The sequence below is a fragment of the Cavia porcellus genome, unplaced genomic scaffold (assembly GCF_034190915.1).
Source record: "Cavia porcellus strain 051 isolate PalLab524CR breed Dunkin Hartley unplaced genomic scaffold, mCavPor4.1 scaffold_20, whole genome shotgun sequence".
NCBI lineage: Eukaryota > Metazoa > Chordata > Mammalia > Rodentia > Caviidae > Cavia > Cavia porcellus.
Window position 1 is genome coordinate 67,938,804 of NW_026947503.1, and position 22,020 is coordinate 67,960,823.

General features: G+C 49.8%; 1 protein-coding gene across 7 annotated transcripts in view; it reads right to left on the bottom strand.

Annotated features, from left to right (window-relative positions):
• Spire1 (spire type actin nucleation factor 1) overlaps positions 1–22,020 on the bottom strand; it is a 92,349-nt gene that overhangs the window by 30,951 nt on the left and 39,378 nt on the right. For all 7 annotated transcript variants that reach the window (XM_063232006.1, XM_063232005.1, XM_013146665.3 and 4 more), the window contains exons 3-5: positions 10,201–10,434; positions 8,009–8,134; positions 1,306–1,383 (exon numbers count right to left, since the gene is read on the bottom strand). In XM_063232006.1, coding sequence (XP_063088076.1) covers positions 1,306–1,383; positions 8,009–8,134; positions 10,201–10,434 — 438 coding nt within the window. The remainder of the gene's footprint in view (positions 1–1,305; positions 1,384–8,008; positions 8,135–10,200; positions 10,435–22,020) is intronic.

Below are 22,020 nucleotides of genomic sequence, written 5' to 3' on the forward strand. Positions count from 1 at the left end.
GGCTGGAGTGCCCGGGGCCTAACTGCCCCTTCCTCCTCCTCCCTGTCTCCCCAGGGCTGCTCTGTGCATCCTCACAGAGAGAGGAGGCAGAGGGGATCACCCTCTGGAGCACCCATGCCCTCCTTGGGGAATCAGCACAGTGCAGATGACACAGCAGGGAATTCCACTTTCACTACTTGAGCTGTTCGCTAACTTTTGAACACCTGCATCACTTTTCTGGCTTCAGTGACTAGGAAGAGTGAATGCTATTAGCTAAGATAAATACACCTTGAGCAACATTACTACAGTATTCCATACAAAAGGCAACCAATAATCAACATTACCCTGAGATGACAACACTATCTGCTAATTCAATACAACTTGTTTCTTAATGTTGCTCTTAGGAGCTCCCATTGACATCAACATATCTCAGTAAATACATCAACCAATAAATACTGCACACAGGAAACAAGTGATATCACTATCAATAGAGGGAAGGATGGATAAATTGTATATCCATTTGTGCATGTGTGTGTGTGCTTGTGTACACACCCAGGTATCAAAATTTATCAGATGGCAAATGTGTCTTTTCTCTGTCATACTGGGGGTTGGACCCAAGGGCCTTCTACATCAAACTACATTTTAACACAAATGGCTTCTCACACTTGCACTGGCTCTCAAAGAGATGAGAAAAGAACACGGCAAACAATCAAAGCCTAACGTGGACCAAAGTGACCTGGCTGTACCCTCAAGCCTCTTCCTGCTTCTCTCAGCTCATGACATCATTCCAGATCCTGTACCCTGGGCCCAGGAAGCCAAAATCCTCCCATGTACCTCCCCGATGCCTGGACAACCCCATCTAACACTTCACCACAGCCATTGCCCTGTTCCCAAGGCTCTCATAGAACCAGCTCTGGGCTTTTATGAGGACAGGACCTCTTGGCATCCCTGGGACCTATTTTCACAGAGGAAACAGTGTCACCTGCCCCCACAGCATCTCCTCTGCGACCCTGCAGCCTGCAGTAGATTCTGCACTTCCACCCCAAGCCCCAGTCCTGATACAGCTCTTAGCCCTTGGGCAGATGATCGTACCACACTGGTCTTTACTCATTCAGAAAAATGGCTTCACCTTGAGCAAGGTATGAAAACGATTACACATGCAAATAAGATATCAAAATTCCCAGAGACATCGGATGGGTCTAAAAAAATAAGAAAGTTCTACAAGCGGGGCAGGATATTCTTTGCATCTAAGGCTAAGCACCCAAATTCCTCTGTCTTCTCCTCGGGAACAGCACTTGTGAGGCTGGTAGGACCCTGGCATCTCACCCAGTCCGAGTTCTTCAGTTCCTCCAGGTCGGTGCGGGATTCGTCACCCTGGTCCATTTCCTGGATCTTCTTAAGGTTCTGCCAGGAGAAACGAAACCATGAATGAAAGCAGTTTGACTTGAAATACAAGCTGGAGTGCAAACTCTCAGCAGGTATCTCCAGGTAACATGGAACACATGCAGACACACTGCAACGGCAAGCGGAAACACTGAAACAACACCCAGGATCTGGAGGCAGACTTATTCATGTTGACGGGCACTGGTCAGGATCACTCCCAGAATATCAGACCCCGATCTCTGGTGGTCTAGGGCTTACATGAGAACATGCAGGAAGTACAGAGGCAGAACGGCTTGTCCATTGGGAACTGGTTTATGCAATGTGCATCACAGTGCCCAGCTATGCATTCCAGTGCCCATTTCTAAGACACAGGAGCAACTGGAACTGGAACAGGAACTGTTACCTGGGCAACCAGGAAACTGAAGAATACCAGCGGGGGGGCATGTTGTCACAGTGTCACCGAAGGAGACACTGCTGATTTCTACAGCTGGTTCCTATGGGTATCTTTGGGGATGTCAGCTCCAAACCGCCTCCAGCCCTGTGTCCTGCACAGGGCTTTTCTACCTTCACCCCTCAGGCTGACAGAACTCCCTAGCTCCTGTCCTCCCAGAGTGGGCCTCTCCTTTGGCCTCCTCACCACAGTGGGTTCCTCGATGCCACATCCTCTCCAGGCTCCATCACATCTCCAGGAGCAACCACAGCTTTGCCACTTTTTGGTTTCAAGTTAGTGAACATGTTTTAATTGATAAAACACATTTTTTCCTATTTCCCAAGTTTACTTTTGTTATACAAAATAGGTCATCTTGCAAAACAAAAAGCAGTATGTACTGTAAACATATGTCACATTTTTCTTCCTACTGTTTTAGCTCACCTCCCCTACCAAAAGAGCCCCCCAAAAGTCCTACCACAGCAAGAATGACTGCCTGACTGAAGGACGTGCTAAGAAACAGAAGGGGCTGTCACATGCATGGTCCTCTCCAGGGTGGGGACCACACGAGTGACCCCTGAGCCTGCTGTCCCAGGGGCCTCCTCTGTTCTCCCCAGAGCTGGTGAACAGAGAAGTGGAACTTCTCCAGTCATATTTTTCTTTTTTTGTGTGTGTACCAGGGATTGAACTCACAACCTTGCGCTTAGCAGGCAAGTGCTCAAGCTGCTGAGCTAACCCCGCCCCCTGCCTTTTTTTTTTTTTTTTTTTTTTTTTTTGTATTTTTCTTTAAATAAGCACCACCAAAGCAACAGCCCTGCTTGGACTCGGATGGAATTAATCAGCACTCCATGAAATCTAGCTTGTTTTACGTAAGGATTCGAGTGAACTATTTCTGCCATTTATTTTTAGCTTCTCAACATTTCCTATTAGCTATCTGTACAGTGAGGATAATGCTACCTGCTTTTTTGTTCTTCATAATGTAAAGAAATGCTAATATGAAAAAATGGAATTACTCTGAATACTTGAGAAAACTACAGTCTAAATAATGTACTATTTCTTTTCTTACTGGAGATGCTGTTTTGAAAGAGAAAGTCCAGTCCCCGCTGCGGACAGTGTGCCCGGGTCTGCAGCCTTGTCCGGGGCCGCTGTCCACCATTGGTCAATGATCCCTCTGTATCACTGTGCTGAGAGGCCGAGGGAGAACTCCATGACTTGGACCCTGTCATGTGCGCCCAGTTGGCACACGAGTGGCCCCAGGAGGGTGCAAGGTCGTTGGCAGTCGGCTGTCATCTACACTCAGCACCCTGTGTGGACGGAAGCTGCAGGCCCAGGCCCCCTACCCATCAGAGCCACACTCCAAATGCCCGACTTTGTCCAATCCACTGTTGGCACTGGGCAGCAGTGGCCTTCACTGGGCTAAGCACCACCATTTACCCGTCGGGAGCTGCAGCTCAAAAGGCTGCTCAGCACCACTGGCCTCACTGCAGGTGAGGGGAGCGGGCAGAAGACGAGGACACCTGACTCAGACGGGCAGGGACGGAAGGCACGGGGGACCGATGGGAGGGGCTTGCCTGCCCCAGGCCCTGGTCATTCCTGGAACAGCTGGGCAGTCTACTTCATGCCTCTAAGGGGCTCTCACAGGATCGATGATGGAGCTCATTGTGGACGGGGAATACCAACCCTGGAACCCGAAGTTCTCCACTTTCTACCGGTCAGACCCACACTCAATCTATAATGTTCAAGATGTGGATCAGCTGCCTGTAAACTCTGGGACTTGTAGCTTTCTTCTTCTGTCCACAATCTGCACCAAGTGTCCGAACCAGAGCTGTGTGGGGACTGCGTCCCAGGACAGATACGTTTGTATTCTCCTCTAGGGATGTGACCTACACTCCATCAGAAAGAGCCAGGGCCTGGAGGATCCATTCTATGGAGGGAAGAATCCACTAGTGTTGGGAGACAGGGATTTGAGGAGACCTCAGGTACCACCAAGCTAATGCCAAACATACTTCCACAGAGAGGCCTACCTGACCACACATCACCTTCCACCACCTCACTCACCCTCATGTGCACAGCTGTACCCCAACAGGAGCCCTCTGTGCTCACTTCCCCAGCAGACATCCGGGTGTCTAGGATGGGCCTCCTGGTGACCGCACCTGGTCAGTCAGCAAACAGAGACATGTTTGACCACAAGTGTCTAATGCTTGAGTCCTCTAAGCAGAGCTCTACTAAAAGAAGCACAGGAGAGGAAAAGATTCATTCCGGAGGAAACTGGCACCTTCTCCTCTCTATTCCAAATCCTGTGGCAGCTAGGGAGAGCCTGCTTCTGTGCTGGGTGACATACACTCCAGGCAGGAAAACACCTAGCCCACTCAGCCTTAGGCCACGCACCTGGGGCACAACCGCCCCCAGTGGATGGTACCATTACTACCAATTTGACTAAGAGGGAGATGCAATGCTTTCCCAACACCCCAGGGGAGCAGTGAAGTCACCAGAGAACCGGACAAGTCAACCGGCTGGGCTGCATCATATGCTGTGTGGTAGCCATGGGTGGCCACTGCCAGCTCCCCATGCACCAGGGCCACGTGCCACCTACTCCATACCCATCACCCCACAGCTGCTCTACAGGTTCCAGACCACCAGGAAAGAAGACAGTGACAAGGGCTGGAAATACATCCCTCTTTGTAAGTTTATAATGTTCAGAATAATTCCAATGGCCTCTGGGAGCCCTGTGGACTCGGGGTCAGCCACTCTGGCCTACGAACTGCCCGTATCTGTGACACAGACATGTGTTCTCACAGTAACACACCCCAGGGGCTCAGGTACCTGCCCTGGCTCCCCAGGGTGAGGATGTGGCCAGCTCGACTCCCACCCCCAAGACACAAACTGCAGCAGAGACTTCCAGTGGAGCTATAGGCTGGGGGCTGTCCTCCAGGGGCAGCTGTGCCCTGATGTCCCAGTCATAGGAGCCACCCCCACCCCCCACCCCCGCATTGCCCCTGCCAGGTTTCTCTGAGTGAGATTTCGTCATTTGCAACCCAGAGCTATAGTTTAATTTATCGGCATAAGCTCAGAAATATGTGTTCACACTTCCCCTCGCACGTCTCAGGGTCCTCTGGTGGGGCAGCATGAAAAGCATCACAAAGATTCAATCCAGACTCTCTGGTTTCCAGGCTGGCACCAGGGCCTCTTCTCCACTGGACCACCCAGGTCTGTGTTTACCAAATGATGCCTCTTTCTAGTTTCATCATGAAATCAAATCCTACCTCAGCAACAGATCAGTATAGAATAGTTGACAATCTGTAAATATAAGAACTAAACAAGCTTGGTCAAATACGTGACCAGAAAGCTTAGTGGTTTTTGTTAACAGAAAAAGCAAATGAGTTATTTGAAAGTAAATCACAGATTTCTCTGGTTTTGGAGACAAATTCAATTCTATTTCAGTGTCTGCGTGAAGCTTTTTCTTTGCCTGCATAAATGTCATTACAGATGCCAGCCGGGCCTGCAGCAGGGCAGGAGGTTGGTTCTGCATCCCACAGCCATCCTCCAGCCAGTGCCGAGGTCTGTGCAACACCCGCAGTTCCAGTTCTGCCCTCTTGAGAAACAAATCCAGTCTCCTCCCTCAACTGCACAGCAGATGCTCAGAGAATCGTTAAATTCCCACAAGTGGGCTGTTTTTCTCGGAGTCTCCTTTGTGTTTTAGGAAACTGGTTCCTGTCTGGGAAGAGCCTTTCTACAGCCTTTCTGCAAAACGCTCTTGGGGAACCTGCAACAGGGACTGGGGCAGGAAGGGCAGCAAAAACCTAGGAACAGAGCTGTGTGATTTTGCCCATGAGCAAGCATTCTACATACATACTGCAGTCACAACAAAGACAAAGACCAAACAGAAAAGGCAGGCAGGAGTGAGATTAAGAAAGCTCTGGCTGAGGGATGATCTCATTAGGAGCCCAGACTTCTGGTTCTTTCTGTCACCACTTGGGGGTACAAACCCAACGCAGATCTAAAGCAATTTCCAGGCTCCTTCACGCTACAGTTGGCCTGGGTTCTGCCGTTCACCTTCCTGCTGGAGACTCACACACAGATGAGGAATCAGGGAGCGTGGGTGAGACAGCCCAGGCCAGACGGCTTCCCTCCACCCGTCTCCCAGACAGGGCCGCCCGTGCTCTCCACCTCCCTTGCCCACCGCCTTCAGGGCCCACGGTGGCCGATCCCACTGGCCCGTCTGGACCTGTGCCAGCCCAGTCTCCAGAGCTCCGACGAGACCTTGCAGAAGGTGACTGGCACGGCTCCACCTCCACTGGTGGAGAGGTGGACGGACCCTAACTGACATTGCTGGGAGGTGACGGCAATGCAGGGGCAGGCGCAGTGAGGGGAGAGGAGACACCCAGTCCTGCCCTTCCTCCACTCCTGCTTCCTGGTGGTTTCAGCAGTCCGCACCAGCCCCACACACAGCACCACCTGCCCCAGCATGGGTCCTGGGCACGACGCCCCATCTCCATGCTGCTACCCCCACCCGAGGCCTTCACACGGCTTCCACTAGGTCACGTCTGGTCACAGGGATCCCCTGACTGGGTGAGGTGCCCAGCTGGCCCACAGCACCTGTGGAGGTCCTGATTGCCACCAACCGGCCAGACTCTGCCACTGGCTGCCCTTCGGAGCAGCATGCCACTCAGGGACTGCTGTGAGGAAGACACACAGCATCGAGGTGTACGATGGCCAGAAGAGAGGGCAGTATGACTCATGTGGAGTAGATGGCGGGGCCTGGGTCCAGCATCTTCGTGCCGGGCTGCATTCCCTGCCTTTTCATTTTGAAACAGTGTCTCATGGAGCCACTCAGTTGCCTGGGCTGCCTTTTTTTTTCCTTTTCCTTTTCCCTTTCCTTCCTGTCTCTGTCTCTCTCTCTACCTCTCTCCTTCTCTTTGTCTCCCTGTCCCTACCCCTGCCCCCTCCCTTTCCCTGTCTCTCTGTTACCAGAAGTCAAACTCAGGACCCCTGTGTACCAGGCCAGCCCCACCCCTGAGCTTGGAACAGTTGTCTTCAGCCCAACGCTGTGGCCACTGACCGCAGTGTCACTGTCAGCAGCCGCGTTAGGTCTCCGTATGTGAGCAAACCCATTCTGCCACGGTTCTGCCCTGCTGAGCAGCCTCCTCACGCCCTGCACCCAGCATCCAAAACCCAAGCCTGCATCCCACCATATCCTCCCTGGGGCCTGGCGCTCACTCCAGCTCCTTGTATGTTGCCGACTATCTCAAAAAGTTGGAGAGTGGAGCCTGGCTCCTCCTAGCACACTGATGTTCAGTTTGCTCCAGTTTGCTCTGGTTTTCCTAAAAAACATGGCAGGAGGCAGAGCTAGCCCTGAAGGAGGGGGGCAGCCTGACACTGTCAGGCTCAGAACTCAGCCTCTTGTCTGGCAGGGAGCCTCCCAGAGCACCAGGCCTTGGGCTGACAAGGGGATGCAAGATGGTGCAGAGCCAGGGGCAGGGCAGAAGGCCGGGGGAGCTGGTCTAGGGCAGCTGGGAGCCTCATTCAGCCACCTGGCCCCACACAGCCCAGAGGCTGCCACCAAGGGTCAGACACCAACAGGACGCCCTGCCAACAGTGGCCAGAAGACAGGCAATGGTGCTGGGACAAGAGAGGACGCCTGCAAACAACCGTCAGAGTGTGGCCTCGAAGTGCAGGGGACAAAGTCTGGAAGGGGAAGTTAAGATGTCAGCAATAGCAGGTGCAGTGTGTGCGCTGCTCACCCGTTATATGGGAGGGTGAGGCAGGACGGTGCCTAGTTTAGGACCAGCCCAGGAGACCTAGCAATACTCCATCTCAAAGTAAAACAAGGACGGACGAGGGATGTAGCTCAGCACTTCCCGGGTTCAATCCCCACCACCATAAAGAAAAAATACCTAAATAAAAGGAAGCCACAGCCCACAGGAGGCGTGCAGAGACTGCACCATCAGGAAATCAAAATGACCTGCCAAGCCAGGTGGGAAAGGAAACCTGAATGGCTGAGCGAGCAAGGGCGGGAGGCAGGCACCTCGGCAAACAGCGCCCCCAACTGTGGGTGTCCACGTCCTGTGTGGAATGAAACTTCATGAAAATTCCAGCTTTATAAAGTAGACACAATGTCATTTTCCCTAGGTGGCTTTCCTCAGTGACCCCACACCAGTCAGAACCCACGCTGGCGGAGCCCGATGCCCGACGTGAGCGGCACTGAGCGGCTGCACCCACCTCTTTCGCATTCTTGATCTTGGTCAGGAATGTGTGGAGCTCCATGGTCTCCGCGAACAGGGCACGGCACACGGCCTGATAATGATTCGCCGCCTCTGCCTCCGCGGGAAGGTGAGCAGCGCACATCTGCCAAACAGGAGAATGAAATACAGGAAAAGGTTATTATTTGGAATTTAAGGTGTCTTGATCTGTTCCATGATCTTTGGGTCTGATTTTTTGCCACTACCACTCTGTTTTTATCACAGTAGCTTTACAGGATAATTTCAAGTCAGGGATTGTGATGCCCCATCTTGTCTTTGTTGCTCAGGACTACCTTTGCTGTTCTAGGGCTCTCCTGGTTCCTGATGAATTTTAGGATTGTTTTCTCTAATTCTGTGAGATATATTATTGGAATTTTGATTGGGATTGCATTAAATCTGTGTAATGGTGTTGAAAGTATGGCCGTTTTCACTATACTGGTTCTTCCTACCTAAGAGCACGGATTTCTCTCCATTTCCTAACATTCTCTTCAGTTTCCTTTTTCAGAGTAGTTAGCTTTCAGTGTAGAGGTCTTTTACATCATGTGTTAGGTTGATTCCTAGGTCTTTCATTTATTTGGATAATATTGTGAAGAATGTTGTTTCTCTGATTTCTGAGTTTGTTATTTGTGTGCAAGAAGCCTACTGAATTTTGAGTGTTGACTTTGTATCCAGCTACAAATACTTAAGTTTTCAACCCAGTAACCAAACCACAAGTGTGTATGCATCTCTCTGCCGTGAGTAATGGGTTTACATTTTCTAAAGACCCAGTCTTGCTCTGCAGTTCAGACTGGCTTTGAACTTGGTTATGCACCCCAGGCTGGCCTTGAACTCATGGTGACCCTTCTGCTTCAGCCTCCCAAGTGCTTGGATTATAGGTGTGCGCCATCATGCCCAGTAGCTTTTATGTTTTAAAATTTCAGTGTGATTGTTAAATGTCTCAGTAGTTATCTCCCCTGTCATTTACCTAAAAGGAACATTCAGAACATACTGTCATAGATGTGGGAATTTTATAGGCCAGTTCTGATTAGCATAGGAAGCAAGAAGTAAGAGGTGAGGCTACGATAAATGAGGTCAAATAAAATTGCTAAGAATGGAGTTAAGCTACAGATTTCCTCCACCTGTAAGGTCTGTCTTTGAAGTACCTTGGCACCTTTTTAATGTATTTTCCATATGATGAAACATAACAGCTCAAATATAACAATGACTGAAGCTGTTTGGTCAGACTGTCGCTGGCCCATGGGTTTCCCGGAGGCTGCAGAGTGAGGCTTTGGAGATGCCCATCCAACAGACCTGGGGGCGACAGCGTGCGGAAACCTGGTTCCCTCTGTCACACAGCAGGGTGGTCTGGGTGCCTACACTTTACTTCTGTTTATTCTTTAAAAACTGCCACACCTACTCCTGCTACACACTTACCAGACTGGCACATACACACAGGGTTCGGTTTGTGCTACCCACCTTGGCCCCAGGCCCCCAGGGGCTTCCTGTCCCGGGAGGGAGCAGGTAGGGCTCACCCCGGAGTTGGGCTTACTCCATCTAACACAATGTTCCCCATGTATATTTTTAAAAATTAAAACGTTACATCTGCCTTGCAAGCGCGAGGTCATGAGTTTGATCCCTAGTACCAAAAAAAAAAAAAAAACCCCAAAAACGAAAAAAAAAACTTTACATCAAGAACATGTAACATGAAGAGTCTGAAGTTTCACTCTACGTGTGTGGGACATTTTACTTACGTGAGTTAGTGACTTAATACCAGGACCTAAGACCTAAATTCTCTGACTCAGTACTGGCAGGTCCCAGCACCCTAAATGGTCACCCTAAGAGGAATTCCCAGCCCAGGCCAGGTTTCTCAGCTACACTTGAACTCTGGGGTGGTCAGGAGAGGCCTGTGTGACCCGCAGCCCCCTGCTGCCACCCCACAGGATGGAGGTGAATGCAGGTGGGTGTGCCGGCCCAGGGTACAGCTGCAAAGGCCTAGCAGGCTGCACCAAATGCTGACCTGACATCTCACTTCACTCATTCCTGGGTATTTGTTTTGTTTTTCGGTGCTGGGGACTAAGCTCAGGGCCTGTGCAATGAGCTATGCCCCATTCCTTTTCAGTTCCAGGACTGGACTCTAACTTGCCACCCTCCTGCCTTAGCTTCCCAAGTGCTGTGATTAGACTCCATTTGTACCTTCATGACATCTCGGTAGGTGCAGACAGCCCCAGGTCGCTGCTGGCCCTCTTTCTCATCCTCGGCACCCTCGTCTGCAGCCCCATAGCCCTCGTCATGGCTGCTGTCGGCCTCGGTGGTGTTGGCCATGCGGTCAATGAGCTGCTCCAGCGGCGGGCTTAGCTCGCGCTCCTCGTTCTCCTTCAGGCCATAGTCCAGGGCCTTGTAGATGATGATGCCCAGGGACTCAATCATCTGCCACACAGAGCACCAGTGCTGGATGGCTCAAGGGGCCCGCGTGTCCTGGCACCAAGACCACCTGTGTGCAGGAGGAGTTCCGCAGCCCCCACTCCCTGAAACACCTCCGACAGCACGTTCTGCGGTTTCCTCAAAGTGACACCAGCTCAACCTGCAAGCCCTTTCATATTTTCTTAAATTTATACAAGATGTTAACATCAATCTTCTCTCCGATGGGTGTGGGGTGCACCCTGGCACCCCTCCCATCACGGCAGGAAGCTGCACAGGGAAGCCCAGTCTTGACGACTGAGTGAGACGCTGTCTCTGAAGGTGAGAAGAGCAGGTCAGAGCTGTGTAGGGTGCTGGTTTCACCCTCAGTCCCGGAAGGAAAAGCAGTATTCTCCATTATATGAAACACTAATGAGTCTGATTCCCCAAATTTCCCCAAAATATTCTGAGGCTAGACAGGGCTGAGGAAGGGGCTCAGGGGAGCATGTGGGTCTGCAGGGTACACCAGGGTTCCTTCCTCGCACCTCAAAACAAAACGGATCAATACCGAGTGCCTGTGGGCCATCAAACAGCCGAAACCATTAACACCTGCCCTGCACATCGTGTTCCCTCCCAGGATGGACAGAGGGGTCTTTCTCAGCCCAGCCTGCGGGCATGCAGAGGCCCAAGCCCACCCAGCGGTGAGTGCGGCCGCTTCCTCAGCACCACCCTCCTCTGCTCAGTAGGACCACCACACAGCCGTGCAGCTTTGCTCACAGCCCACGGCTCAGCCCACTTTACCCTGGCCTTTCCTCTTCCCTCGCTTCCTTCCAATGGATGAAACAGGAAACATGAAGACAGAAGAGCACGGTAAGCAGAAACAGAAAGTTCAAGAAAGAGCCTAAAAGACTCGGAAAGGTCAGACACTGTAACCGAAATTTAGGAGCCTCTTGATGGGCCCGCTTGGGAAGGAAGTGGCGGGGGAACACCCGGTGTCTCCTTGGGATGGTCTACAACTGAAAAGCAAACCCAAGAGAGACTGGAGACACAGGGAGAGTCCTGCAAACAGAACAGCACATCCCATCTGAGGTGTGGACGACTCTGCCACCAAAGGAGCAGGCTCGAGGACCTTGGAGCTCTGAAAGGCTGCCAGCCCTGCCACCCCACTACCTGTGTGAGAACAGTGTGCACAGCTCCCCACTTTCAAGCACAACTTGGAGCCCTGCTCCCAAGAACCCTGGAGGCCTGGAGCTCAAGAGCACCAGGTGCAGCACACTGGCTTGGTCACTGGTGCGTAGGCAGCAGAGTTAGGGGGCCACATGGCAGAGTCCCTCACGCAGCCTGCGACAGCCAGGCAGGTGGAGGGGGCGGCCATGAGCAATACTGTCCCAGAGGGCTGAGGGCAAGGCCTGTGTGCCAGGGCCGGCTCAGTGTCCCCAGGCTGGGTTCCGTGCTGCCCTGATGGCTCTCAGTCACTCTGCCCCATCCCTCCCTCCAGTGCTCTGTGCCCTGCCCTTGGGATGGAGTTACAGCTGTGTCTAGATGCCCCTCAAAGCCTCATGTAGTCACAGATGGGGCTTTTTCTGGAAGTTGCTGGATCTGGAGTACTTGATTGATTCATGGTGCAATGCTGGGATTAAGGGTAGGTGATTAAGTCAGTTACTGGTCAGTTTGCCACTGCCCTAATCCTAGGAGTCTGGATACAATGTAAGGGACAGAGAGAGGCTTGTCTTCTCCCTCCCTTGTTTCTTTCACTACTTTGTGAGCACTAGGAATTATTCTCCTCTGCGAAGCCACCCTGCCTTGGAGCCAGCTGAGTATGGACTGAAACCTCTACAAACTGTGAGCCAAGTAAACCTCCTCTTTAACTTTAAAGTGTTGGAAATTTTTCTTGGCAACAAGAAAAGTAATCAAGAAATATGGGCTGTTCCTCAGCCCTGTCTGGCACTGCACCCCAGAAGTGTGTGACCAGGGCCTGGATCTTTACGGGGCTCACAGCTGACTGGCCTCAAGGGCGGGCACCAGGCTGGGGAGCAGAGCATGTGCTTAGCAAGCATGCTGTCACAAGTTTGACCCTAACCACGCCAAAGGTAAAGTGCCTGCAGTTGCGGAGGAGAGTTTGGACTTGTGCTGTTTTTAGGTTTTCTTTTGGTTTTTTGAGATGACTCACTACGTAGTCCAGGATGACCTTGAATTCACTATGAAGTCCACGCTGGCCTTGAACTCATGGTGATCTTCCTTGCTTCAGCCTCCCAGTGCTGGCCTAGAGACTGCATCACTACACTTGGCTGAACTTGGACTCCTGAGCAATGCTGGGACAGTAGGGCTCTAGGGACCTGGAGACAGGATAACGTACTCTGCATTGTGAGACAGCTGCAGGCCTTCAGGGGCTGGAAGTTGGATGCTACTGCATGGACCTTAAATATCCCCAATGGTCCACAACAAGGCTCTGTCCTCAGCCAGGTGCTGCCAGGAGGTGGTAAAATTTTAAGGGCTATGACTTTGGGGCAGTCTACAGAGACCAGGAGTCTGCCATGCCCATAGGGCGAGCAGATCTGTTACAGCCTGCTGCCAAGCTGGGCATCCAATCTTTGCCAGAGGCCCTCCAGGGCTTCCTGACCAGGGACTGGGACCTCGGGGCCAAGGACCCCTTGCATCTGTCTCCTCTCAGTGGGTTCATTACCTCAGGTGTTATGACACCAAGCTGATTAACACACGTTAGCAAAGGAGAAAGATACAAAAATCAACAATCTAAATTTCTACCTTAGGAAGTCAGGAGAGAAAAAGCAAATTAAAACGAAAGTAAGAAGAAGATAAGAAAATAGTAAAGAAAGCAGAGATTAATAAAATTGAAACAAGAAATTAACAGAAAAAAATCAAGGAAATCAAAAGTTGGTTCACTAAAACAATCAATAGTTAGCAAAACTCAGAAAAACCAGAGGCACAGATGACCAGCAACAGAAACAAAGGAAAGGAAGTCACCACTCCAGGCACCTTGGGCACCATGCCCACAACTGGGACCACCGGGGAGACAGGCCCGGCCAGCCCTCGCCCCAGAGGAAACAGACAGGCCTCAAGAGTCAACAACCCTCCGCAGCAGGAGTGGATCCAGAGGAGTCTGGCAATAAAACCCTGAAGACAGCAATTTGCCACTCTGCAACCCTGCTACGAACGGAGAAGCGGAAGGCTGCTTCTAACTCGTTCCGAGGCCAGGAATACACTAAAGCAAGGACACTGAGGGAAACTGAAGTTCTGCCATGAGCATCCACAGGAAACGCTCTACAACAAACCAGCAAATCAAAGCCAGCAGTGTACAACACAAGTCCTGCACCACGACCACATGGGATTTATCCCAGGCAAGCAAGAAATAACAACTGTCCACAAAACTTGACTGTCTACACAGACAATCTAAATCAACAAAAAACCCTTAGAATGGGGAATTACAACAAGGTATAAGACACAAGGTTAAACCCAAAGCAAGGAAAAGGGAACCTGAAAGTACACACACAGTGCTGTTGCATTAGCTCTCCCAACCCTGACATGCTGAGGTAGCAACATAACAAGACATACACCAGGCCTGCACCAGGAGTTCTACAAAACCCGGACAAACAAGGTCAAAGAATGGAGCAGGAGAGTCCCCGGCCACAGACAGGAACACTTACTGCCAGCAAGAGGCCCACATCCCCAGCCTCAACTATGGGGCTAGCGCAGTCCTGCTCAAGATCCAGCCGTCACTTCTCCAGATACCCACAACCCTAATCCTAACCCAGCCGTCACTTCTGCAGATACCCATAACCCGAACCCTAAGCTGCTGTCCAATGGAGAGGCGAAGACTCTGAACAGTCAGCCTGGCCCCACTCTAGTGCTGGGCCCCAATGACAGCTGGTGTCCGGAGACCCCAGCAGCCCCCGCCAGAAGCCTATAGCAGGTGACCCAAGAGTGGGTTCTGGGCCAGGGGATGGGGACTTAGGAGCTGCTGCCTCGGCAGGGATTGGCACTGTCCTTCGGGGCCTAGGGGAGCTTCCCTGAAAGCACTGGCATCCTGCCTAGCACCCAACCACTCCCTCTGCATGTGCCCACGTCTGGGATGCCACCTGCCCACAGGCTCTGGCCATAGTGGGCAGAGACCTGCACCTCACTCTGGGCCCCAGAACTTGGAGTTAAATAAGCTTCCCGGACCCCAGGTATTTTGTTATAGTCATGGGACAGGGAACAACGCAGATCATAAGCAGGAAACACCAAGCACCCCATGGGGAAGCACTGGGTCAGCTGGAACTGTTGGCCGTGCCCCAGGTCCCTTTTTAAAGGAACCCAGCCCCTATATTCTGTGGGCTTGAGGTCGTCAACAGCTCCAGTGTGCGAGCTGATTATGGGGTTGTGACTTTATTTTTGTGATTCACGTTAAGCTTTTGTTTACTTAAGCTACAACGTTTCTGTGTATGCAGATCAAGAAGAAACTGAGCAGGTTTCTTATTCTCCAAGAGTCAGACTACTCCCACCGCTGTTCTCACACCGCTGCTCCTGGGGTACCATGCCACCTTGCCTCTGGCAGCTCAGTGCCACCCTTTGCTGCCCCTGCTGCCCTAAGACCGGTTATTCCTATTGTGGCCAGGTTCACTGTGTCTGGTGTCTGCACCAGAGCCATCATAGGACTTTGAGATGTGGGCTCTGACAAATCTGCTTCCCAAGTCATGGTGACACGTGCCTGCTACACTTCCCAGGCTGACTGGCAAATCCCCGGGTGGAGGACAAGCCTGTGCCACCTCTACCTCCCGTCGTCCCGCACAGCTCCCCCACCACTCCATGCATTCCTCCATCCCAGAGGCTGCTGGGGTGCTCAGCTCCTCTCCATGTGGCCTCTCAGCACAGCACGGCTTCCTCAGCTACACCAGCCCCCAACAACCCTTTCCCAGGGGCTGTGGAGCAACTGAGACTGAACTCTGCACCAAGTCCTGGGCCAAGGACAAGGAGTGACCTCCAGAAAAACTACCAAGGCACTGGAGAATCTGGACAGACCGGCTCTTAGATACTCTCACTAATTTCAGGAGCCCATTCATTGTCCAAAACATGTGGGAAGCATTAAGAAAACTCAAGAGAAACATGGTATCAGATCCAAACTGTTTCTCTGAATTAGCAGTCTTGGGACAGCTGGAAAATCATTGCTGCCATCCCAGGAATGGGTGCCAGGTTCTCCAGGACTCTCCAAAGCCCCTGACATGCATGCCATGAACACAAGCCCTCGTGTCAGGTCTTGGAGCCTCCAGAGCGAGTGTGGTGGTGTGGACATCAGTCTCTGGGCCTGACCAGGTGACAGGTGGAAAAGGAGACACCGACCAGTGCCATTTAGTCCCTGCCCTCCAGCCACCATGCAGTCAGTCACCACAAGGAGCACAATGCCCGACCAGGTCACACTGGGTGACAGCACACCTGCAAGAACATGGCCACACCATGTCTTCCAGATCCTTGGTCACTGCTGCCGTCTGTCCTCCCCACACTGACCACTCCCAGAAGGCCTGCATTCACACTTCTCTCCCAGCTGAAAGGGAAAGTGTTCAGGGCAGGGTCCACCTCACGCCACTAGTGCTCTGCTGCATGTGGAGCAGAGGCACTGAGTCTGCAAAGCACAAGTCGCCGTGACGACCCCACCAGACACAGGCTGCCAACACAGTGCGGCCCGTCACATCCGAGATTGCAGCCATTCCTGCCTCTGCCTGCAAGCCCTCACCAGGCTGAAGGTTCAGCAACAGCAAAAGCAGCCAGCAAGCTTCGGAGGTGTTCCCCTTACGCAGCACAACAGCCCTAGGGGTGGGGAGTCGTCCACACAGGAAGGCAGATGCCAGGCGCAACGCACAAACGGCAAGCTCCGCCACTGTGGAGGCCAAGGCAGGAGCAGCCCCTGAGCCCAACACGAGATCCCACCTGGAAGGAAAGAAGGAAGAAAGGAAGGGAGAGAGAAAGACAGAAAGGAAGAGCACTAAGCTCGAAAGCAAGCCACCAAATCACACACGTTGGGCAGCTAATGTGGGGCTCACATGTACTTCACACAGCTAACCCTAACCCAGAGCTGCACCCCTGATCCGTACTTGGCTGCCCACATTGGTGGCACCAGCAGAACTTCCATTTTAGTTTTCAAGACTACAATGTTTCATGTGTTTACACAGTGATCATGTAGAGGAAAGACTTGAAGACAACAGAACAAGGAGGGTCAGAATTATTGACAGAACAATTATTGCCTGGCTTTAATAAAGTAGATCCCTCAAGGAGGTCAGTGATTTCTTAAAAAAAAAAATCCCTCTAATTTTTTGTCTCTCTCTTTTTTTCTCCTTGTAGTGCTGGCTCCGACCTCAAGCCCCCTGCTTGCAACATGGTGGACATGCTCTGCCATGGACACCATTCACCAAGGACATCTTACATGGGTGCAGCACAGACTCCCGTAGCCGGCGCTGGCTCTGCCGCAGCTTTTGTCCGCCTGGCCCGGGTGCTGCACCCACCCTGCACTTCCCTCTGAGCACTAGGCTTCCACCTGGCCTCTTCTCTGAGCTGTGTCTCAATCCTGCCACCCCCACCACTCCTGCCACCGTGTGACTTAGCTCCCCAGACTTCAGAGCAGCCAAACATCAAGAATCCTGCGTTGCATCCAACACAACCCTCAAAGATTCCAGGCCTGAAATGCGAAGATGTTTGCCAGGATGCAAGGAAATCAGAAATGAGCAAATGTTTTGAAGTAGTGAAGAATCACACAGCTACAGAACCTTGGGCCAGAGACTCAGAGGGAAATTAAAAAATAGTTTGTAACATGTAATGATGTTATTAACAAGAACTATGTAACAGACTTCCGGGAGAACATGGCGGACAGATAACAGCAACTACCGGAGGCTCTCTGAAAAACTAGGCTCAGAAGCCAGATATGGTGCAGACTAAAGAGACATAAGCAGGTGGAGTTATGCTCTGCTGACTCAGGAACGAATTGGGCTGAGAGAAACCAACTTGGAATGCAGTCCTGGTGCTAAAACAGGAACAGAAAAGTCTCGCTGCTGAGGCTGGACCCTGTGCCATTGGAAGCCGCGATTTGGGTTTCCCGCCACGCAGTGGCTGGCTGCCTCTACATCGGCTCGGCAAGGAGAGAGACGCGCGGAAACTCTGAGAACGGGAGTCTGTGAACGGAGTCGAAAACAGGACGGGCAGGGAGGCATGTTCTGACTTGTGGCAAGGTGAGTGAGAGAAACTGACACTCCACCACAGTTTGACTCCAGCGGACTTTCTGGGCCCGAGCAGTCCTGCGGGAGCAGGGCGCAGTGGAGACTCCAGCCACACATTCCCCTCTCGGGCGGGATTGGTGAAAAGTGCCTGGCCTGCGTGACGCTGCCGGCAGACCCAGTAGGCTGGCCCAAACCAGATCCCAGAGCCTGACGGAGGCCGGGAGGGGCAGGCCCCCGCGTAGGCTGCCTGGTGCACAGCGGTGAGTGGGAACACCTAACCGGGGCAATTCGATCAGGCTGTGGCTGACAGGGAGAGAAGCTGGGCCTCTCATATAAGCTTGCATACATAAGGAACAGAGAATATGGGAAGAGGCAGCAACAAGAAAGGCTCCTCGGCCCCCAATTCTGAGAAACAGGCAATAGCAGACACTGCACCATTACACATAAGGCGCCATATAGAGAGCCTCATAGACCAATTCAGGAATGAAGTTATCAACGACCTGAAGCTAGAAGTATGCAAAATAGTTAGAGAAATGCTAAGCCCCACCCAAGAAAAAACAGATGGTGGAATGGAAGAACAGAAAAAGAGGGGAGAATTGTTTGATGGAGAAAACAGGGAAAGCATAGAATACGTGAAGCAGGTTCAAAGGGACTACCAAGAAACTAAGAAGTCTATCGAAGACTGGCATAACAGCTTGAAAGAAACTAATGACAGACTATCTGAACTGGAGGGCAGAATTGTAATATGGGAGAATGAAATGAAAAACTTCTTAAAAATAACAAAGAAACAAACAGCAATAATACAAAGACAAGAAGATGATAAGAGGATCCATAACTTAAGGATTAAGAACATAAAAGAAGAAGTAGGGACACAAACAAGTGAACTACAAAAGCTACTCACAGAAATAATCCAGGAGAATTTTCCTAATTTAGCAAAAGGTAAAGATACTCAGATGTATGAGGCATACAGGACCCCAGCTACCTACAACCCTAACAGAGCAACACCCAGGCATATCATAATAAAAATTCCAGAAATTCAATACAAGAACAGAATATTAAAAGCTGTCAGAGACAAGAAACAGATCACTTACAAGGGAACACCCATCAGAATTACAGCAGATTTCTCTGCACAAACCATCAAATCACGAAGAGCGTGGGGGGAAATAATTCAAGCTTTGAAAGATAATAATCTCCAGCCAAGATTGAGATATCCTGCACAACTGTCCCTGGAAATTGATGGAAAAACAAGGTGCTTCCAGGATAAAGAGGAACTGGGGGAATTTGCAACCACCAGTTCAACTCTACAGAGAGTATTGCAGGATATTTTAAAAAAAGAAAAATACAAAGAATCCAGAAATAGTGGAGGCCACAACTAATGGAGCAGAGAACAAAGTGAAGACAAACTGACAGCTACTGACAGAATAAGAGCTCAACAGAAATGAGGCAGAGAAGATTGGATGATAGGAACAGCTATTTTGGAGAAAATGACATCTTAATAGGTAATACTGATTTAGATCATCTAGTTTTGAAGTCTCATCTAGCTTTTGTCCTTCTGTCTCCAATGGTCTAAATAGGTTGTATCTTACTGGATTTTATTATGTACGATAGTATAAGCAAAAACCTTTTAAAGACAAGGAGATTATACAGAAACCATTATTCATTTTCTGTTAGTCGATTCTAAATACTCTGTAATGCTGTCATTCTCTTAAATGGTTTTACATTGTTTTGATATACTTAATGCTACAGTATACGAAGTTGTACTCAAGGATTTCAAGGAAAGAGACAATATGGTAACTACTTTTAGGTCAGGATTATCTGGTGGTGAAACACTATTCTGCTTAAATGGTTATGTTTTGATCTGTGCTGTTTCGTTGTTATGCCCTCTTTTATCTCAATCTCCACTCCATTATTTACTTTTTTAATACTTTTTTAAAAAATTTTTATCCTTTTAATTAAAGGAAAAAAAATAGCAGGATATATTATAGTAACCCACTTTGACTTTCCATTACCTCGATTTAAAGCCCTGTATTACTCTCACCATCTTGTTTTTGACTGAGGTTCCTCTATTCTGTTTTGCTGGATAGTATCAGGTTCGAAAATTTAGGCATCAGCTGTGAAGATAATGAGATTCATTATAACGCCCATTCTCGTTGACTTTTATCTACTTTTGAAGACCTACAATGTCTCCAACGGTTTGGCTTTGTGGGTTTTGTTCTTTACTGTTTTGTTCAATTGTATTATAACTAATGGTATAGGCAATTCTATTAGAGATAGCGGGAGGCATTATGGTAACCATTGTTGATCACCTTGTATTATGTTTTCACATTATCTATTATGTCCACCCTTTTGACTGGACCGATTCTGTTCTGTTATGTCTCATTTGGTTTTACTCTCTTCCAAAAAAGCAATAAGAACCGTGGGAGCAATGAAACCCAAAATGTGTAATAGTCATTGTACAAAGGAGAGGAAAAGAAAGTGCTCTAAACTATATAACTGCATGTATATTTAAGTGTATAAGATAGAATATGATATCACAGAGTTTTATTGGATCATTGAACAGAACTGTTTGCAGTATCATTGATGGAATGTCCACTTTACAAGCTTTAATTTTGTGACTTGAACAATTATTTCTAAGATGACAATATGTAATCCATTAACTAGTAATTTCCTACTGTTCATTTTTTTCTGCAAATCTGTATAACTTGTACCCTTTCTCTGCTTTTTTTTTCTTTTCTCCTTAAATAAAATTTAAAAAAAAATTTAAAAAAAAGAAAAAAAAAAAAAGAACTATGTAACAATGTATAAAATCCCAGATTCACTAAGAACTCCTTAAGAAATGTTTACACCTTCAGATGAGTGGACAAATTTCCTGAAAAACACAACTTAGCCAAAGCTGGAAGATCCCAGTATTGACAGTGATAAACATCAGCCACAAGTGAAGTGCCACCAGTGCCATCCCATGTGCCACACAGGCACAAAACCCTGCTAAGCCTCAGCTGCCCACAAACAGATCACTTCTCAGCCATGGACACGCAGTGGGTGTGGAGCAGCAAGCCAACCATGGAGGAGTGCAAGCCATGTCAGATGCTCACAGTTTCATCTGACCGCACTGTCTCCTCCTGCTCAGCTGTTCACCATCACCTGCAACATCACGACTCATATCAGTAAATGCCATGTGTTGGGTGTGCAGTCTTGTGGGCCTTGGTGACCAGTAGGTGGTCTGTGATGATACATACTTACTAGACTCATACAAACCGGGAGATAGCATGACAGCAGTTATCTCCCATGAGGACAGACACTGGGATAGACAGATATTTCTTACATAAAACACAGGCTCAAAAGTGAATCACAGGAATCAGAACTCACCAACATTAAAACCTGGGCTTCAGCAGGGCATGGTGGTACACACCTGTAATGCCAGTACTTGGGAGGCTGAGGCAGAAGGATTACTGGGAGTTAGAGGCCAGCCTGGGCTACACAGTGAGTACAAGGCCAGCCTGAGCTGCATAGTGAGACCCTGTCTCAAAGCAACGACAACAACAAACATGTGCTTTAAAACATGTGCTTTAAAAGACAACAATAAAGTGAGAAAGCAAATCACATGCCGGGCATGATGTGTATTTTAAACCTAACAGAACTTCCAGTGAAATATGATTTTTAAAACTTACAACTCAATGAGCTAAATAATCCAATAAAAATAGACAAAACTTAAACACACTTCACAAAAGACACATGCAGTATGTCATCACCTGAGTGCACCCTGTGACCCGTCATCAGGGAAATGCACCACAGTGAAGAGCACTGCATTGGCCCCCTGTTCTGGTGAGAGTGCATCACACCCAGAGCTGTCACTGGCTGGGCTGAATGCAGAAGAATGTGACCATTGTTATCCCTGGCAGGATCTCTTTTTTTAAAAAACAGGGTCTCCGTATGTAGTTCAGGCTGGCCTTGAACTCATTTCTGTGGCTGGTCTCCACCTCACAGTGATCCTTCTGCCTCAGCCTCCTAAGTGTGGGGATTACACACCATGTCCAGTTGACGGTTTCTTTTTTTTTTTTTTTTTGGTCTTTTTCGTTTTTTCGGTACCGGGGATCAAACTCACGACTGCCTGCTTGCAAGGCAGCTGCTTATGCCGCTGAGCTAAATCCCCAGCCCCGAGTTGACAGTTTCTTATGAAGCCAGACATACTTTTGCCTTGTGACCTACAACTATATTCTTACTTACCCCATAAAAATGGACCCTAGGTGTCCATAAAAGGACTCACATAAAAATGTTCTCAGCAGCTTTTCTGCAACAGCCCCGAAACAACCCGCCCATCCAACAGCACACAGATGAGCTACTCGGGACTGACCCAGGAACACAAGCCAGAATCAAAGGGGAGCACGTTACGGTGTACAGGGCAACGTGGGTAAACTGC